The 20,446-nt window shown below is 45.6% G+C and overlaps 1 protein-coding gene and 1 long non-coding RNA gene across 2 annotated transcripts in view; one reads left to right on the forward strand and one right to left on the reverse strand.

Moving 5' to 3' along the window:
- Positions 1–18,767, forward strand: part of LOC310682972 — a 30,728-nt gene extending 11,961 nt beyond the window's left edge. The window contains exon 3 of the long non-coding RNA XR_014514226.1: positions 17,937–18,767. This is a non-coding gene — a long non-coding RNA (uncharacterized lncRNA). The remainder of the gene's footprint in view (positions 1–17,936) is intronic.
- LOC310682891 (arylacetamide deacetylase-like 4) overlaps positions 3,155–20,446 on the reverse strand; it is a 31,416-nt gene continuing 14,124 nt past the window's right edge. Inside the window, exons 2-4 of the mRNA XM_083452210.1 lie at positions 11,660–11,873; positions 6,456–6,519; positions 3,155–4,912 (exon numbers count right to left, since the gene is read on the reverse strand). Coding sequence (XP_083308336.1) covers positions 4,141–4,912; positions 6,456–6,519; positions 11,660–11,873 — 1,050 coding nt within the window. The 3' untranslated portion in view covers positions 3,155–4,140. The remainder of the gene's footprint in view (positions 4,913–6,455; positions 6,520–11,659; positions 11,874–20,446) is intronic.

Raw genomic sequence — 20,446 nt, forward strand, 5'->3', positions numbered from 1 at the left:
CTAGCTAACAGGACCAGTGGTCTGGGATGATGGGAATTGTAGTCCAAAACATCTGCAGGGCCAAAGGTTGGGGATGCCTGTCATAAACCATTCTGAATCTTAAAGTTTGCCTACACTGATTGCAAAGTAACGAGTGAAAAGAACTGGATTGTATCAGCAGGGAATATATCACAGAGACCTTGCCTTTCTGGGTGCTTCTACTTCTAGATATTCTGAAGGTTTCAGGGCTACAGTAGTTATACTGTGCACAAGAGGGTCTTTTAAGATGCTGATAAATTGGTGGGTACAAACCAATCCATTCCTGAATCTTCCAAGCGTTCCAAGAGTTGTGAGTCTGTAAGTGACACATTGTTTTCATAACAGCCTTGCAGGCAATGGAGTCCCACTATGGAAAGAGTAGTAGATATTGAACCTAAAATTGTGATATATAAGGAAGTGGGACTAAGGGTGAGGGTATGGATGCTAGTTTCTTATCAACTGTGCCACACCTCTGTATGTGAAAGGGTTGGATAAAATCTTCTATATTGACCTCATTTGGGGCAATAAGGGGAAGACTCTTAGTGGGAGGGAAGTGGAATCTTGTGCCTCCAACACAACCCTAGACGTTAGCAAGTCTGTAGAAATCATAGGAATGATTTGCTGCAGCTGTAAGGAGTCGACATACATTGGTATGTGATTGGACTCCCCAGCCTCCCAAACTGGTTTTATAATGCAACAGTGAGGAAGATAGCCTGGACTATCTGATTGAAATATAAGCCTATTAAGAAGGTGTTGCCAAGAGGTAAGGCTGTTACACCATCTTAACAAAACAATGAGGTAAAGATGGGACATATTCAACACATGTCATGAATCCAGAGGAAGAGTAATGTTTTTGGCATGACCTGTGAATATAAGTTGCATTCAATTCTGTGGGCCTGAAATGAACAGATCCAAATTAGTTGTTTTGTTTAACTTGAATGGGTTTACAGAGCACAGGAGCAATGCTGGTTGCAAATTTATGAGATGAGGATTTGGTAATGTACGGTGTGTTCATTTGTAACAGGTAATTAGTGCTCTCCTTCTTGCTCTTGTCAGATAAGCTAAAGGTCTACCTCCCACTCACCTTACAAGAGGCAGAAGAAGCATAAGTTGCAATGAAAGGGAATGCAATTGCACAGCTTTCCAATGGTTTAGCCTCATAGAAACCCTGCAGGGTGGGTTAGGCAGATGGGGCTGTTAATCAAGCACATTTGTACAGTCTGAGATCTAGTTCTCAGACCCTTACAATGAAAAGGTTTAGCAAACCAATCGAACTGCATATCTGTATAGAAGTAACACCAATTAACATACATAAATATCCCAATGAAGTAGATAAATGAATAAGCAAAACTTAAAACCCACAGTTTCTCTTGCAAGACAAAGCATTCTCCTTTTCAATAAAGGGGGGGGGGATCCCTACCATCAGTTACTGCTGATAAAAATATTGGAGTATTTGCTATCTTAAATTCCAATGAATTATAAAATTACATTGTTGTCCCAAAGTCTTTTGACCATTGCAGCAGGAGTCCAAATTAGACAACTCAACTTTCAGGGACCCTCTAGGACTGAGATGTGCCTCAGCTCTCTCTTCCTTCTGCAAATCCTCAGCCAAAAAATGGGAAGCACACTTTCCCCCAGAAGCCTCCATGACCCCCCAAATAGTCCAGAACACTGAAATCAGAATCAGAGCTCATTTCCAATAACTCACACCAGCTGTTTCTATAGCAGCAGAATTTATTTAAGATAGGAATCCCAGCACCAGAACACAATAAAATAAGGAAGATTTTACTAGCTATTATGATACACTTTTCTCATAAACCTCAACCCACTCCTGAAGTGAGATGGGCTTGGTGCATCACTGCCTGAAAAAGCCAGCAGAAGCAGATTTGTAGGAGAACTGAGTGGACAAAAAACCCCACCAAGTTAAAGAATGTTTTCTACATTTCCCTGAGACACAACTCTCAATGGCCCTAACCCTTTCAAGAGGACAAGAGGCTAGACTCATTTTGAACTTTAGCATGAAACATCCCTGTGACAAGTCCTGCTGCCAAATGTTACCTTAAAGAGATGGACTGCAGGTAGGGCATCCTTGAGCTTTGTGATACCAGCCTCAGGTGACAAGGTGGCTGTAAATTTCTAGGCAGGAAGCAGTTACTTATATGAGACTAAGTTCTCATATAATTCCTAGGGGTCTTAAAGTTTGCCCATAAACCCCAGCTGCCAATGAACAAAAGTTCGGCTCAGTACTGTCCCCAAGTTCCCAAATACAGGCTAAGGAGTACCGTAAATGCTACACAAATCCTGAGTGGCATCCATAAGATGGTTAGATTATGGTTACCAGATTTTTTTCAATGAATCCAGGGGTACTTTTTATTCGTTTTGAAGCTGAGTAGCAACAGGAAATCAGTAGTGGGGATGGTGAGACAAAAGACCCTGGGCCCAAGCACACATGCATATTGTGTAAAGGTGCTAAGCCCTTCTTTCGCACCCTGTGAAACATAAATGTGCAGAGTTTTTTTTAAAAAACTGGGCAACGGCTGCCCGCCTGCAAATTCTGAGCCTTTCCCTATCAGTCAAAACAAAGGGGGGAGGGGACAGGAGATCTGTACTGCCGGACCTCCCCGGTTCCCCTTTGGCAGTCTGGAGCCAGCCTGGTTGCTGCTCGCTGCCGTGGTGCCTGCCATTTTTTCTCGCCGGAAGATCCGGCAAGGAAAAATGGTGGGTGCCACGGCAGCGGGCAGCTCCTGAAGCCTGCCAGACCTGAGGCTGTCACTGCCTTGTTTCCAGGGGACAGATTTGCAAATCTGGGGACATTCCGGGGACGGAATTTGTCCGGGGACAGATTTGCAAATCTAGGGACTGTCCCCGGAAACCAGGGACATCTGGTAACGCTAGGTTAGATGGCTCCTTCTACGCCTCTTTCCAGCAACCCTTGCAGCTAAGCTGGTGACAAATGTATTGCTCTGCTTTCCTTTGGACCACATCAGTGAGGCTGAGAGGGAGGTCTTGTCATCTAGGCGGTCCAGGACCTCCACATGCATCGCCCAGGCTTGCGCCCCAGAGAGATCACTTTGGTTTGACTTCATCCCCGGAGGTGCACTCTTTTGTCTTTCAAGACAGATGCCAACAACTCTGCTTAGGACAAACATTTTATATATAACTCTCTGAGATTAGCCCAAATGTAACATACTATATCGGCAGACGCACAAGCAATCACAAATAAGGAATCCTTTTCAGAATTATGAGCATTCTACAGCCCTAAACGAGGCACCCTAAAGTTGGATGAGAGGTATTATATTATTATTATTATTATTATTATTATTATTATTATTATTATTCCATTTAATGTTATACATTCACATCGTCATTATCCACTATACCGCCCTGGCTCTTTAGAGCCTGTCGATTTCTTTCCCTTCCACCTCATGGATTTCGAAATTAACCTTTATATCACTGCTATTTATATGTTTTTCAATTCTAATTCTAATTAGACTTATTACAGAATGTCTCAAAATTTAAATAAAAATAGAAAGGTAGAAAATTTCTCACTTCAGGTCATCGGACAACCCTGCTAGTGATGTTAATTGCTTACAATAATCTTTCAAATATCATATAAATTTACTCCAATGCTTTTGGAATACTTGATCGTGCTGGTTTTGGATTTTTCCTGTCAGCTTTGCCAGTTCTGCAAAGTCCATCATCCTCATCTGCCACACTTTTTTCATTGGTACTTCTTGCTGTTTCCATTTTTTGGGCTAAAAGATTTCTTGCCACAGTTGTTGCATACATAAACAGTCTTTTATCTTCCCTTAGTATCTCTTCACCCACTACACCCAGTAAAAAAGGCTTCTGGTTTTTTTTAACAAAAAGTATTTTTAAACATTTTCTTTAACTCATTATATGCCATTTCCCAGAAAGCCTTTACCTCTTTACAAGTCCACCACTTGTAGTAAAAGATACATTCCCTTCCCTTACATTTCCAGCACTCGTTAGTTCTTGTCTTGTACATTTTAGCCAGTTTAGCTGGTGTTAAATACAATCTGTACATCATTTTCATAACCTTTTCTTCAAGTGCACTGCATGCAGTAAAATGAACTGTCTTTATTGAGAACAGATTTTTGATCAGAATCGTTTTATGAAGCTTGTTAAATGCTCTGCTGCCCTCCTTGCACATGGCCATTCAAAGAACCAATCAACTGAACTTAGAATCCCATGGAATCCTTCCTTTGCATGGTGCCAAGTTACAGGCACCCCGTTGTCCTCCAAGCGTTTTTTGTATAGCAGTCCATCATCCCTAAGCACATCATACTCGCAGGTTAACATGAACGTCTCGGGGAGCTGACGCACAATGTCATCTACCACTAGAAGAGCACAGTGCTTGGGATCGAAAGAAAGCTTCATCATTTCGTGCAGCTCCTTTGAAAACGGGACTGGCGGGGGTGGTTTGTAGCCCCTGACTTTAAACTCATCCGGGATATGATCTGCATGGATCCATTTCTTGTATTTCATCTTCATTTCTTCGGAAACATGGGCCCCCTTCAGGACTTGATCCAAATATGCTAGCTTCGCATTCATAAACCTGAGGTCAAATTCAACAGTCCATTTTGTGAACAGGACGGGGACATTTTGGTTTTGCTGATAAGATGGCAAGTTGTAGTCCAGTGTTTGAATATTTGGGTAGAGCAGGATCTGGGCTCTGACCTTTGGGAGATCCTTCCTCGTTAACAGATGTTGACAGACAAGGGGAACAATTCCAGCCCCAGTGCTGTCACCAGCAATGACAATACGATTAGGGTCTACCCCATAATCACTTGCATTTTTCAAAAAGTATTCCGTGGCGGTGATGCAGTCCATGATTTGTGTAGGACAGCGGTGCTTAGGAGCCAAACGTTGCCTAGAAGATGATGGAGAGAAGGGGCAGGGGAGAAAGTCAATCCTATTCTTAGTTAAAGACAAACCAGTCTACTTCACACTTTCTAAAACAATATGTGAAATGAAACATAGTCAGCGTTTGAAATCTGCCCTTCTCCAACTTTGGTAGGACTGTTCCCAATCCAAGTGACATGTAGAAAAATGCATAGAATAATGTCTGTACTGATGGCTCAGGCTACGGGACATTCTAGTCCAGCACCCAGTTTTCACAGTGGCCAACCAGATGTTTATGGGAAGCCTTAATGAACTTCCAAAAGGTCAACAACTTCACAATGTAATTTAATTTTAAATTTCAGTAAACACTGCTGTGGTTCTAGCACTGCTATGAACACAAGTCATAAACCAAAAAAGGCTCACTTAATTAAAATTTACAATCCTGAGCAAATAAAATATTCAATATGTCAGATACATGTTTCCACCATATAACTGTAGCAGTGAGTTGCCATAGAAATAGATTAGGTGTAACAGGGTGCAAAACCTAGACTGTAATTGTCCGTTACTGTTTCAGGAACAGGTGCAGAAGAAGAAAAACCAGAAACATCAATTTACTTTGTTTTGCTGATTAATAAATCTGGTGATATTGTCAAAGCACTTTATATATAGGGTATCTTTTTCAATATTGTGTTGACACTTGGAGATCTGAAAGCCTGCAAACAGTTTGAGACAAGGAGGCAAATGGCTGGTTCTGTTTCCTTTATTTTTATTTTCTAGAATATTAATTGGTCTTATAATAAGATGACATCGATCAACTCCAACAATACCTGTGTTACATGAGTTCCCCAGTCACATATAAGAAGGAAGCTTGAGCATGGGCACTGCCACGGAACTGAAACACTGAAGCATTGCAAAGGCTTCATCTATATGTGGCACAGCCTCTTCATAACTCAGTATGTGTGCCTGGTGGTCTGCCACTGACATCTGTTCACACAGCTGATCTACACCTTGTCAAAAGGGTCATGTTTAGTTTGGCCTCTCAGCACCCTTCTGGGCTATGTAAGATACTTGAAGAGAGCCAAACCTCAGACGTCTCCTTGCTATCCCATCATAGATGGACCTTTGAGATCTTTCCATTGGGAAATGGGCAGCGGTTTATGTATAATGGGAGCATCTAGATCAGGATCTAGTGGCAGAAGGGCCGGAGCAGGGTTTGCGTTCACGGATAGACCAAGATGAGAAACAACATCAAAAGTAATTTGCCCAAACCCAGGAAACTTGTCACACTGCCACCATCCATGTATGGGAGTCCCGCCCTTGCTTGCAGCCCCACGCGCACAACAACTTATACGACAACTCTTATAAGCCCAGACCATAAATCATGCTGTCTGGGGTTGATGGGACTTGGCATTTAACAACACCTGGAGGACACTGCATTGGCTACCCCTGTACCATGTAGTGGCAAATTCCCCCACTGCTTTGGGGAGTAATTGGGGGGGGGGAGTCACCTGCTTCCACACTTATCAGCTGTTCAGGATATCCAGGATGAATGCAGGAATAAGTAGACTTACCCAACACACACAAGCACTGATTCACTTTCTCTGGAAAGGTAGCGGCACAGCTTCCGATAAGCTTCTGGATAGTAAAAAGACCTTCAGTGTATTAATACTTTACACAATGACATGCACATTTCTACATTAATTTGGGTTGGGATGATGAGTACGACGCAACCCCAAGTCTTCTTTGTGGCTCTGTTTGTATCTGAGCCAGAGGAGAATCCCCATCTTTCCTATTTACCCAGCCTTCCACCCATCCAGATCCCAAGGCCCCAAAGTCAAACTAATACCCTCGTTGTCAAAGATTATTTCCCTCCCCTAGGCATTTCCTGCATGTGCCTCTTTTTTCTTCCTACTATACGACAAACCGATAGATCTGGCTTTTGACTCTCTGAGCTAGGGGTTGCCCTTCAGATTATTATTATTATTATTATCTGAGTTTATATAGCAAGCCTATAGCCAGAGGTCTCAGGGCAGTTCACAGAAAAGATTGGACAACAATGGATGTCATTGGACTACAACTTCCATCAGCCCCAGCTATCCCAATGGTCCAGGAAGAGTTGTAATTCACAACGGCTGAAGGGTACCGATTTGGCAATACTTGCTTCTAGCCTTTCTCTCTAGTTAGAAATCTGGTCACCATAGTACCAATTTGGTATCTGTCAGGGAACTGCCATCGGAGCCAGAGGGAGAGGGAGGGCTCCAGAGGGATTCCGGAGAGCGTCCCGGGAGGGAGAGAAGCAGCACATCTTCTGGGGAAGGAAATCAGCGTAGCACCAGTGGAGAAGGGGGGCAGATGGGGGAATCGGTGAAGTGGCTCCAAGACTCCTCGCCGGGGACCAGCGGGGAGAGCACGGGTCCTCCGATGCCCACACCCTCCTTGCGCAGAAGGCTTCCGCGCAGGGAGAGTAGGCGAAGACTAGGCGTCAAAGAACTTTTATGCTGGAAGAAGTTCAAGAAACGCCCACTGACGGATTCTGCCAGCGATTGAGACAGCCACGGGTGAGTGGCTGTCCAGACAGAAAGGGTTCACTCAGGCAACCCACCCAGGTGTGGCGCCGATTTACGCACGAGCAACCCCTAGAACCATTACAGTATCCATCAATTGTGCTAAGAGACTGGAAGTAAGGAGATAAGAATAGGATTTAATCAGGGGCGCTTTCTTAATTATTAACCTTTCTAAAGGTTAGAAACATATGGGTTGCCATATCTTGAAGAGCAAAAAAGAGGACACTTTTGCCAACTTCTACTTTCAACTATGGATCGATATGGATCGCTACCCATGAAAAAGAGGACACATGGCAACCCCAATTACAGGATCACAGTCATGGGCCAGGGAAAGCCAGGGCAAAGGGAAAAGACTTCACAAGATGCCTGTAGCAACTGGTGTTAGCTGCTTCCTGTGTGGAAGAGGGAAGGGGATTTCACAGTGCAGGGAGAACAACAAACAGAAAATGCCTGTTTTGGGGGACACTGCCCTATGATATTCTCAGAGCCAGCCAGCCCATTAGGCTTGGGTGAGGCAGTCTCCTCAGGCAGCAGGCTGGGGAGAGCTGGGAAGTCCCCCAGGAGTGTGCTGCTCACTGCTCACTGCCTCCAACACTTGTCACCCATGCACCACCTGGAAAGAGCAGGGATACTGCTGCTGCCATTGTTCCTAGCCAGCCTCCTTTTTTCTCCTCCACTGCCTTCAGTGGGCTGGGGCTTCCCCAGGTCACCTCCAGTTGCCGCAGGCGGCAGGGCGTTGGGTGTGTGTGCCATGTTCTACTTTGCCTCAGGTGACAAAATATCTCGGGCCGGCCCTGGATATTCTGTAGGATGCGGTCCCCTGATTAGAATTTCCATAAACGACCTAAGTAATGGATAAGTGGCCTTTCAGGTAACCTGCTCCTGAGTTGTCCTGATCTTAACCACAAGACCTTGAACATGCCCCGTTGATCAGCAGCCAGTGCAGTTGTTGTTCTACTCAACAATCGTTTGGATTCTTAGATCACGGACTGCAGTTTCTTGAGGATGGACTTCTGGCAAGCGATGGGCTGCACCTCACAACGGTTGGGTGGAATGTTTTTGCCAAAAAACTAAGAAACCTCATCAGGAGGGCTTTAAACTGACTAATGTGGGGGAGGGAGACAGTGCTCCTGAAGGTAAGAGTCTATTAATTGATGAAGATGATCATCCAAATGTCATAGACCAAATGGAGCAAGCAGCAAGCAGACCTAGTGGTGGGAGGAAAAAATCCTTAAATAAGAGACACGGGGGAATGACTAATGGACTTCAATGTCTGTACACTAATGCACAAAGCATGGGAAATAAACAAGATGAGCTTGAGCTCTTGGTACAGCAAACTAAATATGACATAATAGGCATCACTGAAACCTGGTGGGATAAGTCCCACGATTGGAATGTAAAAATGGAGGGATACAATCTATTTCAGAGAAACAGACCAGACAAGAAAGGAGGAGGAGTGGCGTTATATGTCAGGGATGTGTATACCTGTGAAGAGATCCAAGATTTAGAACCTCAAAGCCAAAGTGAGAGCATTTGGGTCAAAATTAAGGGAGAGAAGAATAATAGTGATCTCATTGTGGGAGTTTACTATAGATCCCCAAGCCAAACGGAGGACATAGATGATGCCTTCCTGGAACAGATGGCCAAGCATGCAAAAGGAAGGGAGATAGTAGTAATGGGGGACTTCAATTACCCAGATATTTGTTGGATGTCAAACTCAGCCAAGAGCATAAGGTCAAACAGATTCCTCACTGGCCTTGCAGACAACTTCATTGTCCAGAAAGTGGGAGAAGCAACAAGAGGAACAGCCATTTTAGATCTGGTCCTAACCAATGTCGATGACCTGGTTAATGGGGTAGAAGTGGAAGGATCATTAGGCGCAAGTGATCATGCTCTTCTGAAGTTTACTATACAACGGAAAGGAGCAGCCAAGCATACTAGGACTCAATTTCTTGACTTTAAGAAAGCCGACTTCATAAAACTTAGGGAAGTGCTGGGTGAGATCCCATGGACAGTAATACTAAAAGGAAAGGGAGTTTGTGATGGCTGGGAGTTTGTTAAGAGGGAGATAGTAAAAGCACAACTTCAGGCAATACCAATGAGACGGAAACATGGAAGGTGCCTAAAGAAGCCAGGGTGGCTATCTAAAGAACTTTTAACTGAGTTAAGATTAAAAAAGGATGTGTACAAAAAATGGAAAAGGGGGGAAACCACCAAAGAGGAATTCAAACAAATAGCCAGCACGTGTAGACACAAAGTCTGAAAAGCTAAAGCACAGAATGAACTCAGGCTTGCTAGAGAGGTTAAAAGCAACAAAAAAGGCTTCTATGGGTATGTTCGTAGCAAAAGGAAGAACAAAGAAACAGTGGGGTCACTCAGAGGAGAAGATGGTGAAATGCAAACAGGGGACACAGAAAGGGCTGAACTCCTCAATACCTTCTTTGCCTCAGTCTTCTCCGATAAAGAAAACAATGCCCGACCTGAAGAATTTGGAGCAAAAGATTCAGCAGAGGAAACACAGCCCAGAATAACTAAGGAGATAGTACAAGAATACTTGGCTAGTTTAGATGTATTCAAGTCTCCAGGGCCAGATGAACTGCATCCAAGAGTATTAAAAGAACTGGCAGATGTGATCTCAGAACCACTGGCAGTCATCTTTGAGAATTCCTGGAGAACAGGCGAAGTCCCGGCGGACTGGAGGAGGGCAAATGTTGTCCCTATTTTCAAAAAGGGGAAAAGAGAGGACCCAAATAATTACCGCCCAGTCAGTCTAACATCAATACCAGGGAAGATTCTGGAGCAGATCATTAAGCAAACAATCTGTGAGCACCTAGAAAGGAATGCTGTGATCACCAATAGTCAGCATGGATTTCTGAAAAATAAGTCATGTCAGACTAACCTGATCTCATTTTTTGACAGAATTACAAGCCTGGTAGATGAAGGGAACGCAGTGGATGTAGTCTACCTTGATTTCAGCAAGGCATTTGACAAGGTGCCCCATGATATTCTTGTAAAGAAGCTGGTAAAATGCGGTCTTGACTATGCTACCACTCAGTGGATTTGTAACTGGCTGACTGACCGGACCCAAAGGGTGCTCATCAATGGTTCCTCTTCATCCTGGAGAAGAGTGACTAGTGGGGTGCCACAGGGTTCTGTCTTGGGCCCGGTCTTATTCAACATCTTTATCAACGACTTGGATGATGGACTCAAGGGCATCCTGATCAAATTTGCAGATGACACCAAACTGGGAGGGGTGGCTAACACCCCAGAAGACAGGATCACACTTCAAAACGACCTTGACAGATTAGAGAACTGGGCCAAAACAAACAAGATGAATTTTAACAGGGAGAAATGTAAAGTATTGCACTTGGGCAAAAAAAATGAGAGGCACAAATACAAGATGGGTGACACCTGGCTTGAGAGCAGTACATGTGAAAAGGATCTAGGAGTCTTGGTTGACCACAAACTTAACATGAGCCAACAGTGTGACGCGGCAGCTAAAAAAGCCAATGCAATTCTGGGCTGCATCAATAGGAGTATAGCATCTAGATCAAGGGAAGTTATAGTGCCACTGTATTCTGCTCTGGTCAGACCTCACCTGGAGTACTGTGTCCAGTTCTGGGCACCACAGTTCAAGAAGGACACTGACAAACTAGAACGTGTACAGAGGAGGGCAACCAAAATGGTCAAAGGCCTGGAAACAATGCCTTATGAGGATCGGCTAAGGGAGCTGGGCATGTTTAGCCTGGAGAAGAGGAGGTTAAGGGGTGATATGATAGCCATGTTCAAATATATAAAAGGATGTCACATAGAGGAGGGAGAAAGGTTGTTTTCTGCTGCTCCAGAGAAGCGGACACGGAGCAATGGATACAAACTACAAGAAAGAAGATTCCACCTAAACATTAGGAAGAACTTCCTGACAGTAAGAGCTGTTCGCCAGTGGAATTTGCTGCCAAGGAGTGTGGTGGAGTCTCCTTCTTTGGAGGTCTTTAAGCAGAGGCTTGACAACCATATGTCAGGAGTGCTCTGATGGTGTTTCCTGCTTGGCAGGGGGTTGGACTCGATGACCCTTGTGGTCTCTTCCAACTCTATGATTCTATGATTCTATGATTCTATGAACAACCTGGTCCCAGCACTGTGCACGAGATGCAGTTTCCAGATCAAGCCCCACACAGATCACACAGGTTGTAAGTTAAATTAGAATGACTCACTTATGCTCCCGAATAAGCCAGCTCCTCCATACAGGTAGATAATTCCTCTCTGTCCTGTGGATATGCCCTTTGGCTGATAAATCCTCACAGTCACATTGTCAATTTTTGTGTCGATAGTGTAGAGTCTGGGCTCGCTCCCTGCTGGCATTGCAGAGGAACTCCATTTAAGGAGTGTCGGTTTTGTACAGATTCCCAACTTCTCCAAAATAGATCCCTGTTTAGAAAAAAGCAACAGAAGCTAGTATCAAGCATAGTTAGCTTTCAGTTTAATAAGGTTTTCGAATGGTCTGTTTGTAGGAGTAGTGTGGGGTGAGAAATGCTTCGTTGATTCATTCAGAAGTTTAATTGATTTCATTTCCATTTGTTCCAATTGCATTAATTAAATGTTCTCTTTGTTTTCATTCCCCCCCCCTTACTTTTCATTTTCCCTTTGGTTTCAATGGGAGACTCAGACAGCTTTATGCAGTCTGTAATGTCTTCTGTGACATTTTTAGGCAACTTTAACATTCCTCCCCCACCAGGTCCACCAAACCTCCAACATAATGGACACAGAATCACAGTTTTATAAGCCATTAAAAACACACATACACACATGTTCTAGAAGCTTCTTATTGTGTTCTCTGGGGGAATCAGCTTGTAACTCCACTGTTTTCCATCCAAATAGCATTGATATGAAAATATTATTATTACATTCTTGAATTCCACCACCCACACCCCACAGGCATCAGACAGGTTACCCTATAGGTCTTAATTTAACAGGTGCAATTTTATCGATGAAGAACCAATCTCCGAGCTTGCTTCCTCCCTCTGCCTCTTTTACCTTTTGTGCCATTTCATTTTGGTTGCAAGTCTGAGGACAGGGATTTTTCTCATCACTGACAACTGCTGAGATACTCCAGGAGATTTTTTTTTTTGGGGGGGAGGGGGGTCCTGCGATTTGAATGCCCCTATCACTCTAATATGTCAACGGAATGGGACGGATTGGGGCTCATTTGTTTTGTTCCCCATTCAGTTTAAAAATGAATGAACAATGACCTCTGGAGGATGCTCTTTGCTTTACACCTGCGCGGGATAATCTCCACGAGGGCATTGCAACACTCCATCGGCGTTGCTTTATTTAAACCACTTACCTTCTTCCAAGATCTCTGCGTGGTGTTGCAATGTTATTGCTGCATCCGCAGCAACTGTTGCCTCCAGGTGACCTCCCACACACCTCTAATCATAGGTGAGACAAATTTTTCTCAGAGTATCGTTCTTGCCCGCCCCGCCCGAAGAATCTCCATCATTTGTGTGCGTGACTCGAGGTTTGTGTCATCGCGGAGGATATTTACCAGGCTGCAGCACAGACATAGGCATAGAGGGGTGGTGTGTGCCAGGGAGCCGTTGCCCCGGGCGCACAATATGGGTGGGGGGCGCAAACCAGGCACGCCCCTTGCAGAGATCCCTCCCTGGATGATCCAGCGGCCAGCCACCGCAACGCGAGAGTCCACGGCAGCGTCTCTATCTCGGCAACCCCCACCTTTTAGGGGGCGGGAGGGAAGGGCAAGAGGAGGGAGAACTCGAGAGGGCGCTTCCTCTGTTCACTTCACCGCGCGCAAAGACGCACCGAGCACCCCGGGCTGGAGCCTCTCCAACCGCGCATGGATGGAGGGAACCTCCTTCCCACCCCCGGCTGCTGATTCACTTGCACAAGGGGGAGATCCGTGGGAGGGAAAACCACAGGGGAAGTTGCTAGGCAGAGAGGGTAGGAGGAGGACCCTAACCGGCTGGGGAGTGTGTGTGTTTTTACTCGGAAGCAAGAACCGTTGTCCCGAGTTCGTGCGCGCAGAGGAGCGGGCTTCAAAGCTACGGTCCTTACTTGGAAGCAGCAGCGCTTGAGTGAGCGAGTGGTAGCAAACCTGAACCCCCTTTACTGAAAGGAAGCCCGGTGATTTTAGCGGAGGCATGGGATCATCAAACTAAAACGTAAGCTAGAAAAATCAAGACACACACCCCATGCCTCCCACCCTTGCTGTGCACAAGCCCCGTCACCAAACCCACCTTCTTCTCTTGCTGGTTACTGTGGTTTTAACAGGTAGACACCCCACTTTTGCACGCTTCCCCCTGCCTAAATTGCAGGGTGGAAGGCTGCACCTGTTGACTTTCTCATTGGCATAGGTGTTGGAGGCGTAAAGCTGCTATCATGCGGAAAGGGGGCTGCCACATCCTCTCGCTCAGCACCCCGGTTTCTTGTAACAATGGTATAACAAGCAGGGAATTCAATTGGTCTTGATTTTTCCAATACAGTAATGGAATAGTTGCACCTGTTGGATATCTGCCTTATGCAGATTTAAAAGCCTTCGATCTTTTAACAGGGAAATGGTTGGAAACCTACCTCCAGTTTCTGCCATAAATAGCCCATCTTCCAAAGGACTGTGATTGCCTTGTTATGTAGACTCTTCACCCTTATTGTGAAAATTTTCTTTGAGATTTTGATCTGGCAATACTATTTCCCACTTATTCATGCATGTTTGTTTGTTTAAATCTAGCTTAGAAGCAGAGCGGCTGCCAAAACACATAACAGCATCAGACCCACTTGTTAAGCCTATTAAGTATTCAGTGGGAGGGGGAGATGTCCACATTTTAGTCCAAAAGGACCACACTTGTGGACAAAGCAGAACCCTTCCCACTTTTTTGCTTGCTGAGTTCACTTCAATCCATTTAAGTTAGAAGTTTGGAATCATAGAGTTGGAAAGGACCATGAGGATCACTTTTGCCCAACATGGGGCTGAAACTCAGGACCCTGAGATTAAGAGTCGCATGCTTTACTGACTGAACCATCATTTTAATGGTGACATTAAATCCTACAGGCATGCATTTGTTGCTGTGGGGTGTTGTTGTTTTTGCTGTCTTATTGGAGTTACTCAGTCCAGGCAGCAGTGGAAATCCATTGGCTCAAGGGCTTAATGCAGTCCTCTAAATCTCTTTCTGGCCCTCAAGATCTCTTCCTAGGCCATTTCCCCGTCTCTCAGCCTCTCCTCCTTCACTGGTCATGCTCTGCACTCTTCCCAAGGGTTTTTGCATGGTTGGAATATGCATGTCATTGACCTGTGATGTAGTATGGGAAAGTGCCCAAGGGCAAAGGGGGCCCCCAGTGCGCAACTCATCCCCAGCTGCCCAGTCCACCAGGAGGCACAACCCCCTGGGCTACGACACTGAGCACAGCTGCTTTCAGCAAACAAGGGGCATTTGCCCTGGCACACCCTCACCCCAGAGAAACCCAATCTTTATGTCTGAATTGGAATAGCATTCAGGTTTTCTGGGGGAAATAATAATAATAATAATAATAATAATAATAATAATAATAATAATTTATTATTTATACCCCGCCCATCTGGCTGAGTTTCCACAGCCACTCTGGGCGGCTCCCAATCAAGTGTTAAAAACAGTACAGCGTTACATATTAAAAACCTCCCTGAACAGGGCTGCCTTAAGATGTCTTCTGAATGTCAGGTAATTGTTTATCTCTTTGACACCTGATGGGAGGGCGTTCCACAGGGTGGACGCCACTACCGAGAAGGCCCTCTGTCTGGTTTCCTGTAGCCTCACTTCTCGCAATGAGGGAACCGCCAGAAGGCCCTCGGCGCTGGATCTCAGTGTCCGGGCTGAACGATGGGGGTGGAGATGCTCCTTCAGGTACACTGGGCCAAGGCCTTTTAGGGCTTTAAAGGTCAGCACCAATTTTTTGAATTGTGCTCGGAAACGTACTGGGAGCCAATGCAGATCTCTCAGAACTGTTGTTATGTGGTCCCGGTGGCCACTCCCAGTCACCAGTCTAGCTGCTGCATTCTGGATTAATTGCAGTTTCTGGGTCACCTTCAAAGGTAGCCCCACGTAAAGCGCGTTGCAGTAGTCCAAGTGGGAGATAACTAGAGCATGCACCACTCTGGCGAGACAGTCTGCGGGCAAGTAGGGTCTTAGCCTGCGTACCAGGTGGAGCTGGTAGACAGCTGCCCTGGACACAGAGTTAACCTGTGCCTCCATGGACAGCTGTGAGTCCAAAATGACTCCTAGGCTGCGCACCTGGTCCTTCAGGGGCACAGTTACCCCATTCAGGACCAGGGAATCCCCCACACCCACCCGCTCCCTGTCCCCCCAAAACAGTACTTCTGTCTTGTCAGGATTCAACCTCAATCTGTTAGCCGCCATCCATCCTCCAACCGCCTCCAGACACTCACACAGGACCTTCACTGCCTTCACTGGTTCTGATTTAAAGGAGAGGTAGAGCTGGGTGTCATCTGCATACTGATGAACACCCAGTACAAACCCCCTGATGATCTCTCCCAGCGGCTTCATATAGATATTAAAAAGCATGGGGGAGAGGACAGAACCCTGAGGCACCCCACAAGTGAGAGCCCAGGGGTCTGAACACTCATCCCCCACCACCACTTTCTGGACACGGCCCAGGAGAAAGGAGCGGAACCACTGTATAACAGTGCCCCCAGCTCCCAGCCCCTCTAGACGGTCCAGAAGGATGTTATAGTGTCAAAGGCCGCTGAGAGATCCAGGAGAACTAGGAAACAGCTCTCACCTTTGTCCCTAGCCCACCGGAGATCATCAACCAGTGTGACCAAGGCAGTTTCAGTCCCAGGGTGAGGCCTGAATCCCGATTGGAAGGGATCCAAATGGTCCTCATCCTCCAGGCATGCTTGGAGTTGTTCGGCAACCACCCACTCAATCACCTTGCCCAAGAATGGTAGATTTGAGACTGGGCAATAGTTGGCCAAATTGGCCGGGTCTAAATATGTTTTTTTAAGAAGCGGTTTAATGACCGCCTCTTTCAGTGGGTCTGGGAAGTCTCCCTCACAGAGGAAAGCATTCACCATCCCACAGAGCCCATCGCCCAGGCTTTCCCGGCTCGGTTTAATCAGCCAGGATGGGCAAGGATCAAGGAGACAGGTGGTCAGTTTCACTTGTCCAAGCAGCCTGTCCACATCCTTGGAGGTAACAGATTGGAATTGATCCAATGTAACAGGACCAGACAGAACTCTAGCACTCTCCCGCCCTGGCCCTGCTCCCACGGTGGAGTCTACCTCCTTCTGAATCTGAGCGACTTTATCTGCAAATTTTTTTGCAAAAGCATTGCAGGAGATGTTGGGGTCCCTACCAAGCCCCGGTGGTGCAGGTGGTTCCGATAGATTGCAAACCACCTGAAAAAGTCTCCTGCTGCTGTTTTCTGCAGATACAATGGAGGCAGCGAAGAAGGCCCTCATCGCCATCACCATTGCCACTTGGTAGGCTCGACGTTGAGCTCTAGCCCATGTCCGGTCTGATGCAGAATGAGTTTTCCGCCACCGGCACTCTAGCCGTCTCAACGATTGTTTCATCGCCCTCAGCTCCGGGGAAAACCACGGGGCTGTCCGGGCTCCATGCAATCGGAGAGGGCACTTCGGAGCCAGACAGTCAATAGTCTTGGTTAATTCTGCATTCCAGCGTGCCACCAGGAAATCGGCTGAAAGCGGTGAGACAAAGGCAAAACGTTCGGCTAGGGTGGGGAAAGTGGGAAACGACTGCTTTCTAGGCAATGGACAAGCAGAAAGGTGTTGGCTTTTTCGCAGTATAGTAGCGCAGAGAGCTTGCTGGGGAGAGCTTGCATTAAAAAGAAAGGACTCAAAAATAACTTAAACAAGGTTTAATAAGAAAAACAAAAACTCCTTTTATACCAAATACATCTACAAACAAACACGACCCAACCACCAACCCATCCCCAGGGTAAAAAGGCAGAGCTAGGTGCTGCTCCTTATATACTATGGCCAATTCCCAACACAGCTTAATCAATGCAACTCAGCAGCACCTGCTATACTTCACAGCTGCAAGGCTGGATCTCATTAGTTTAATCTGGCCCTTACTCTGGCCCCTTAAAGGTATACACATTGGGTGAAACAATGATGAACCTTTAGATTTAAAGAAACAGTTCAACAAAAGGTGGATGAGCCCCAAGATAGAACTGCATGACTAGTGGCATAACGTGGGGTGAGGCCACATAAGACTCTTACACTCATCCTTGCTGAAATTTAAGAGTCCCAAATCTGCCACTGCTGCTAGCGCAAGACACCAGGCCTATTTCAAATGGCCTACTTAGGGATTTACACCATTCTGAGCACGATGTGCTGACCAAAAGCGGAGATCAAGCTTTTTGGGGGAAACATTGTCCTTGGCCATCTTTGTGATTCTATGCAAATAAATTAGAAGCTTTTGTCATCTTTGGAACCTAAGTTGTGCTGCCTTTCTTTTCCAGCTTCTGCTTGGAAAATCTGTGAGAATGTTATTTGCCCCCAAAATGGAAAGATGATGGAACCCCGACAAAAGAAGAATGTATACAAAACCTATGGACTATGCAGGAATGGAAAAACTTACGGTAAGAATATGAAATCAGGATAGTAAACTTTTTATAAAGGAATGGAAATGGTATATTGAATATTTGCAAACAAATTGAAAACAGAAAAAAACATTGGCAGGACTACTGTGACAAGCTGCAGTTTGAAAAAAATACAGTGGTACTTCCAGTTGCGCACAGGATACATTCCAGAGCTCCGGTCGGATCCCAAGAAATTCACAACTGGAGGTGCTGTTTCTGTGTATGTGTAGCAGTGTGGTAGAGCACTGTAGAGCACTTTTGCACATGCGCGCGTGGTGAAACTCAGAAAAATGCTTCTGAGTTTGCTGCGTTCGCATACTGAAGGATACGCAACCAGAGGTGTGTGTATCCAGAGGTACCACTGTATAGATATATGAAAATGACCGCTCCCACATCAAATGGGGGCTCACACGCAGCCCCCTGGATCCCAGTGTGACTTCTGGTAGTTTAGGCTGGCTTCATACTCCCCAGGCTGGATACCTGGAGGTCTCCTCCTACCTCAGCCAATCGCCCAATCCCACCTGGGGAGGCATTGCCAGGGGATTGGCCAGGTAAGGGGAGGGACCGTCCTGCCCACACAACAGAAGGTGAATCTTACCTGCAAAGCAGCAGTCGGCTCCAAAGCTTCTCCCACCTTCCCCTCCCTCAGTTAAGTCTTCTTTCGCAGGTTAACCTCTTCTCCACAGGTACGCAGGCGCTGCTACATCAGGGTCACTGTTGAAGGGCTGGAAAGGAATGGGGGGGGCATGAAGTTGTGACCCACGCCCCCCTTGCGGTGGTGATACCAGGGTTCCCCGTAGCATGTTGTCTTGAGCCATTATTCTGCTCAGGGGTCGCCTCATGTTGGGGGGACTCTGCCTGTCCATGCAATAGATGAATGATGTCTTGGCCTACAACTCCCATGATCCCTAGCTAACAGGACCAGTGGTCTGGTTTGATGGGAATTGTAGTCCAAAACATCTGCAGGGCCAAAGGTTGGGGATGCCTGTCATAAACCATTCTGAATCTTAAAGTTTGCCTACACTGATTGCAAAGTAACAAGTGGAAAGAACTGGATTGTATCAGCAGGGAATATATCACAGAGACCTTGCCTTTCTGGGTGCTTCTACTTCTAGATATTCTGAAGGTTTCAGCGCTACAGTAGTTATACTGTGCACAAGAGGGTCTTTTAAGATGCTGATAAATTGGTGGGTATGAACCAATCCATTCCTGAATCTTCCAAGTGTTCCAAGAGTTGTGAGTCTGTAAGTGACACATTGTTTTCATAACAGTCTTGCAGGCAATGGAGTCCCACTATGGAAAGAGTATAGATATTGAACCTAAAATTGTGATATATAAGGAAGCGGGACTAAGGGTGAGAGTATGGATGCTAGTTTCTTATCAACTGTGCCACACCTCTGTATGTGAAAGGGTTGGATAAAAACTTCTATATTGACCTCATTTGGGGCAATAAGGAGAAGACTCTTAGTGGGAGGGAAGAGGAATCTTGTGCCTCCAACACAACCCTAGACGTTAGCAAGTCTGTAGAAATCATAGGAATGATTTGCTGCAGCTGGAAGGAGTCAAAATACATTGGTATGTGATCGGACTCCCCAGCCTCCCAAACTGGTTTTATAATGCAACAGTGAGGAAGATAGCCTGGACTATCTGGACTGAAATATAAGCCTATTAAGAAGGTGTTGCCAAGAGGTAAGGCTGTTACACTATCTTAACAAAACAATGAGGTAAAGATGGGACATATCCAACACATGTCATGAATCCAGAGGAAGAGTAATGTTTTTGGCATGACCTGTGAATATAAGTTGCATTCAATTCAGTGGGCCTGAAATGAACAGATCCAAATTAGTTGTTTTGTTTAACTTGAATGGGTTTACACGGCACAGGAGCAATGCTGGTTGCAATTTTATGAGATGAGGATTTGGTAATGTAAGGTGTGTTCATTTGTAACAGGTAATTAGTGCTCTCCTTATTGCTCTTGTCAGATAAGCTAAAGGTCTACCTCCCACTCACCTTACAAGAGGCAGAAGAAGCATAAGTTGCAATGAAAGGGAATGCAATTGCACAGCTTTCCAATGGTTTAGCCTCATAGAAACCCTGCAGGGTGGGTTAGGCAGATGGGGCTGTTAATCAAGCACATTTGTACAGTCTGAGATCTAGTTCTCAGACCCTTACAATGAAAAGGTTTAGCAAACCAATCGAACTGCACATCTGTATAGAAGTAACACCAATTAACATACATAAATATCCCAATGAAGTAGATAAATGAATAAGCAAAACTTAAAACCCACAGTTTCTCTTGCAAGACAAAGCATTCTCCTTTTCAATAAAGGGGGGGGGGATCCCTACCATCAGTTACTGCTGATAAAAATATTGGAGTATTTGCTATCTTA

This window comes from Podarcis tiliguerta (assembly GCF_965153285.1).
Source record: "Podarcis tiliguerta genome assembly, chromosome: 8".
In the NCBI taxonomy this organism is placed as follows: Eukaryota; Metazoa; Chordata; class Lepidosauria; order Squamata; family Lacertidae; genus Podarcis; species Podarcis tiliguerta.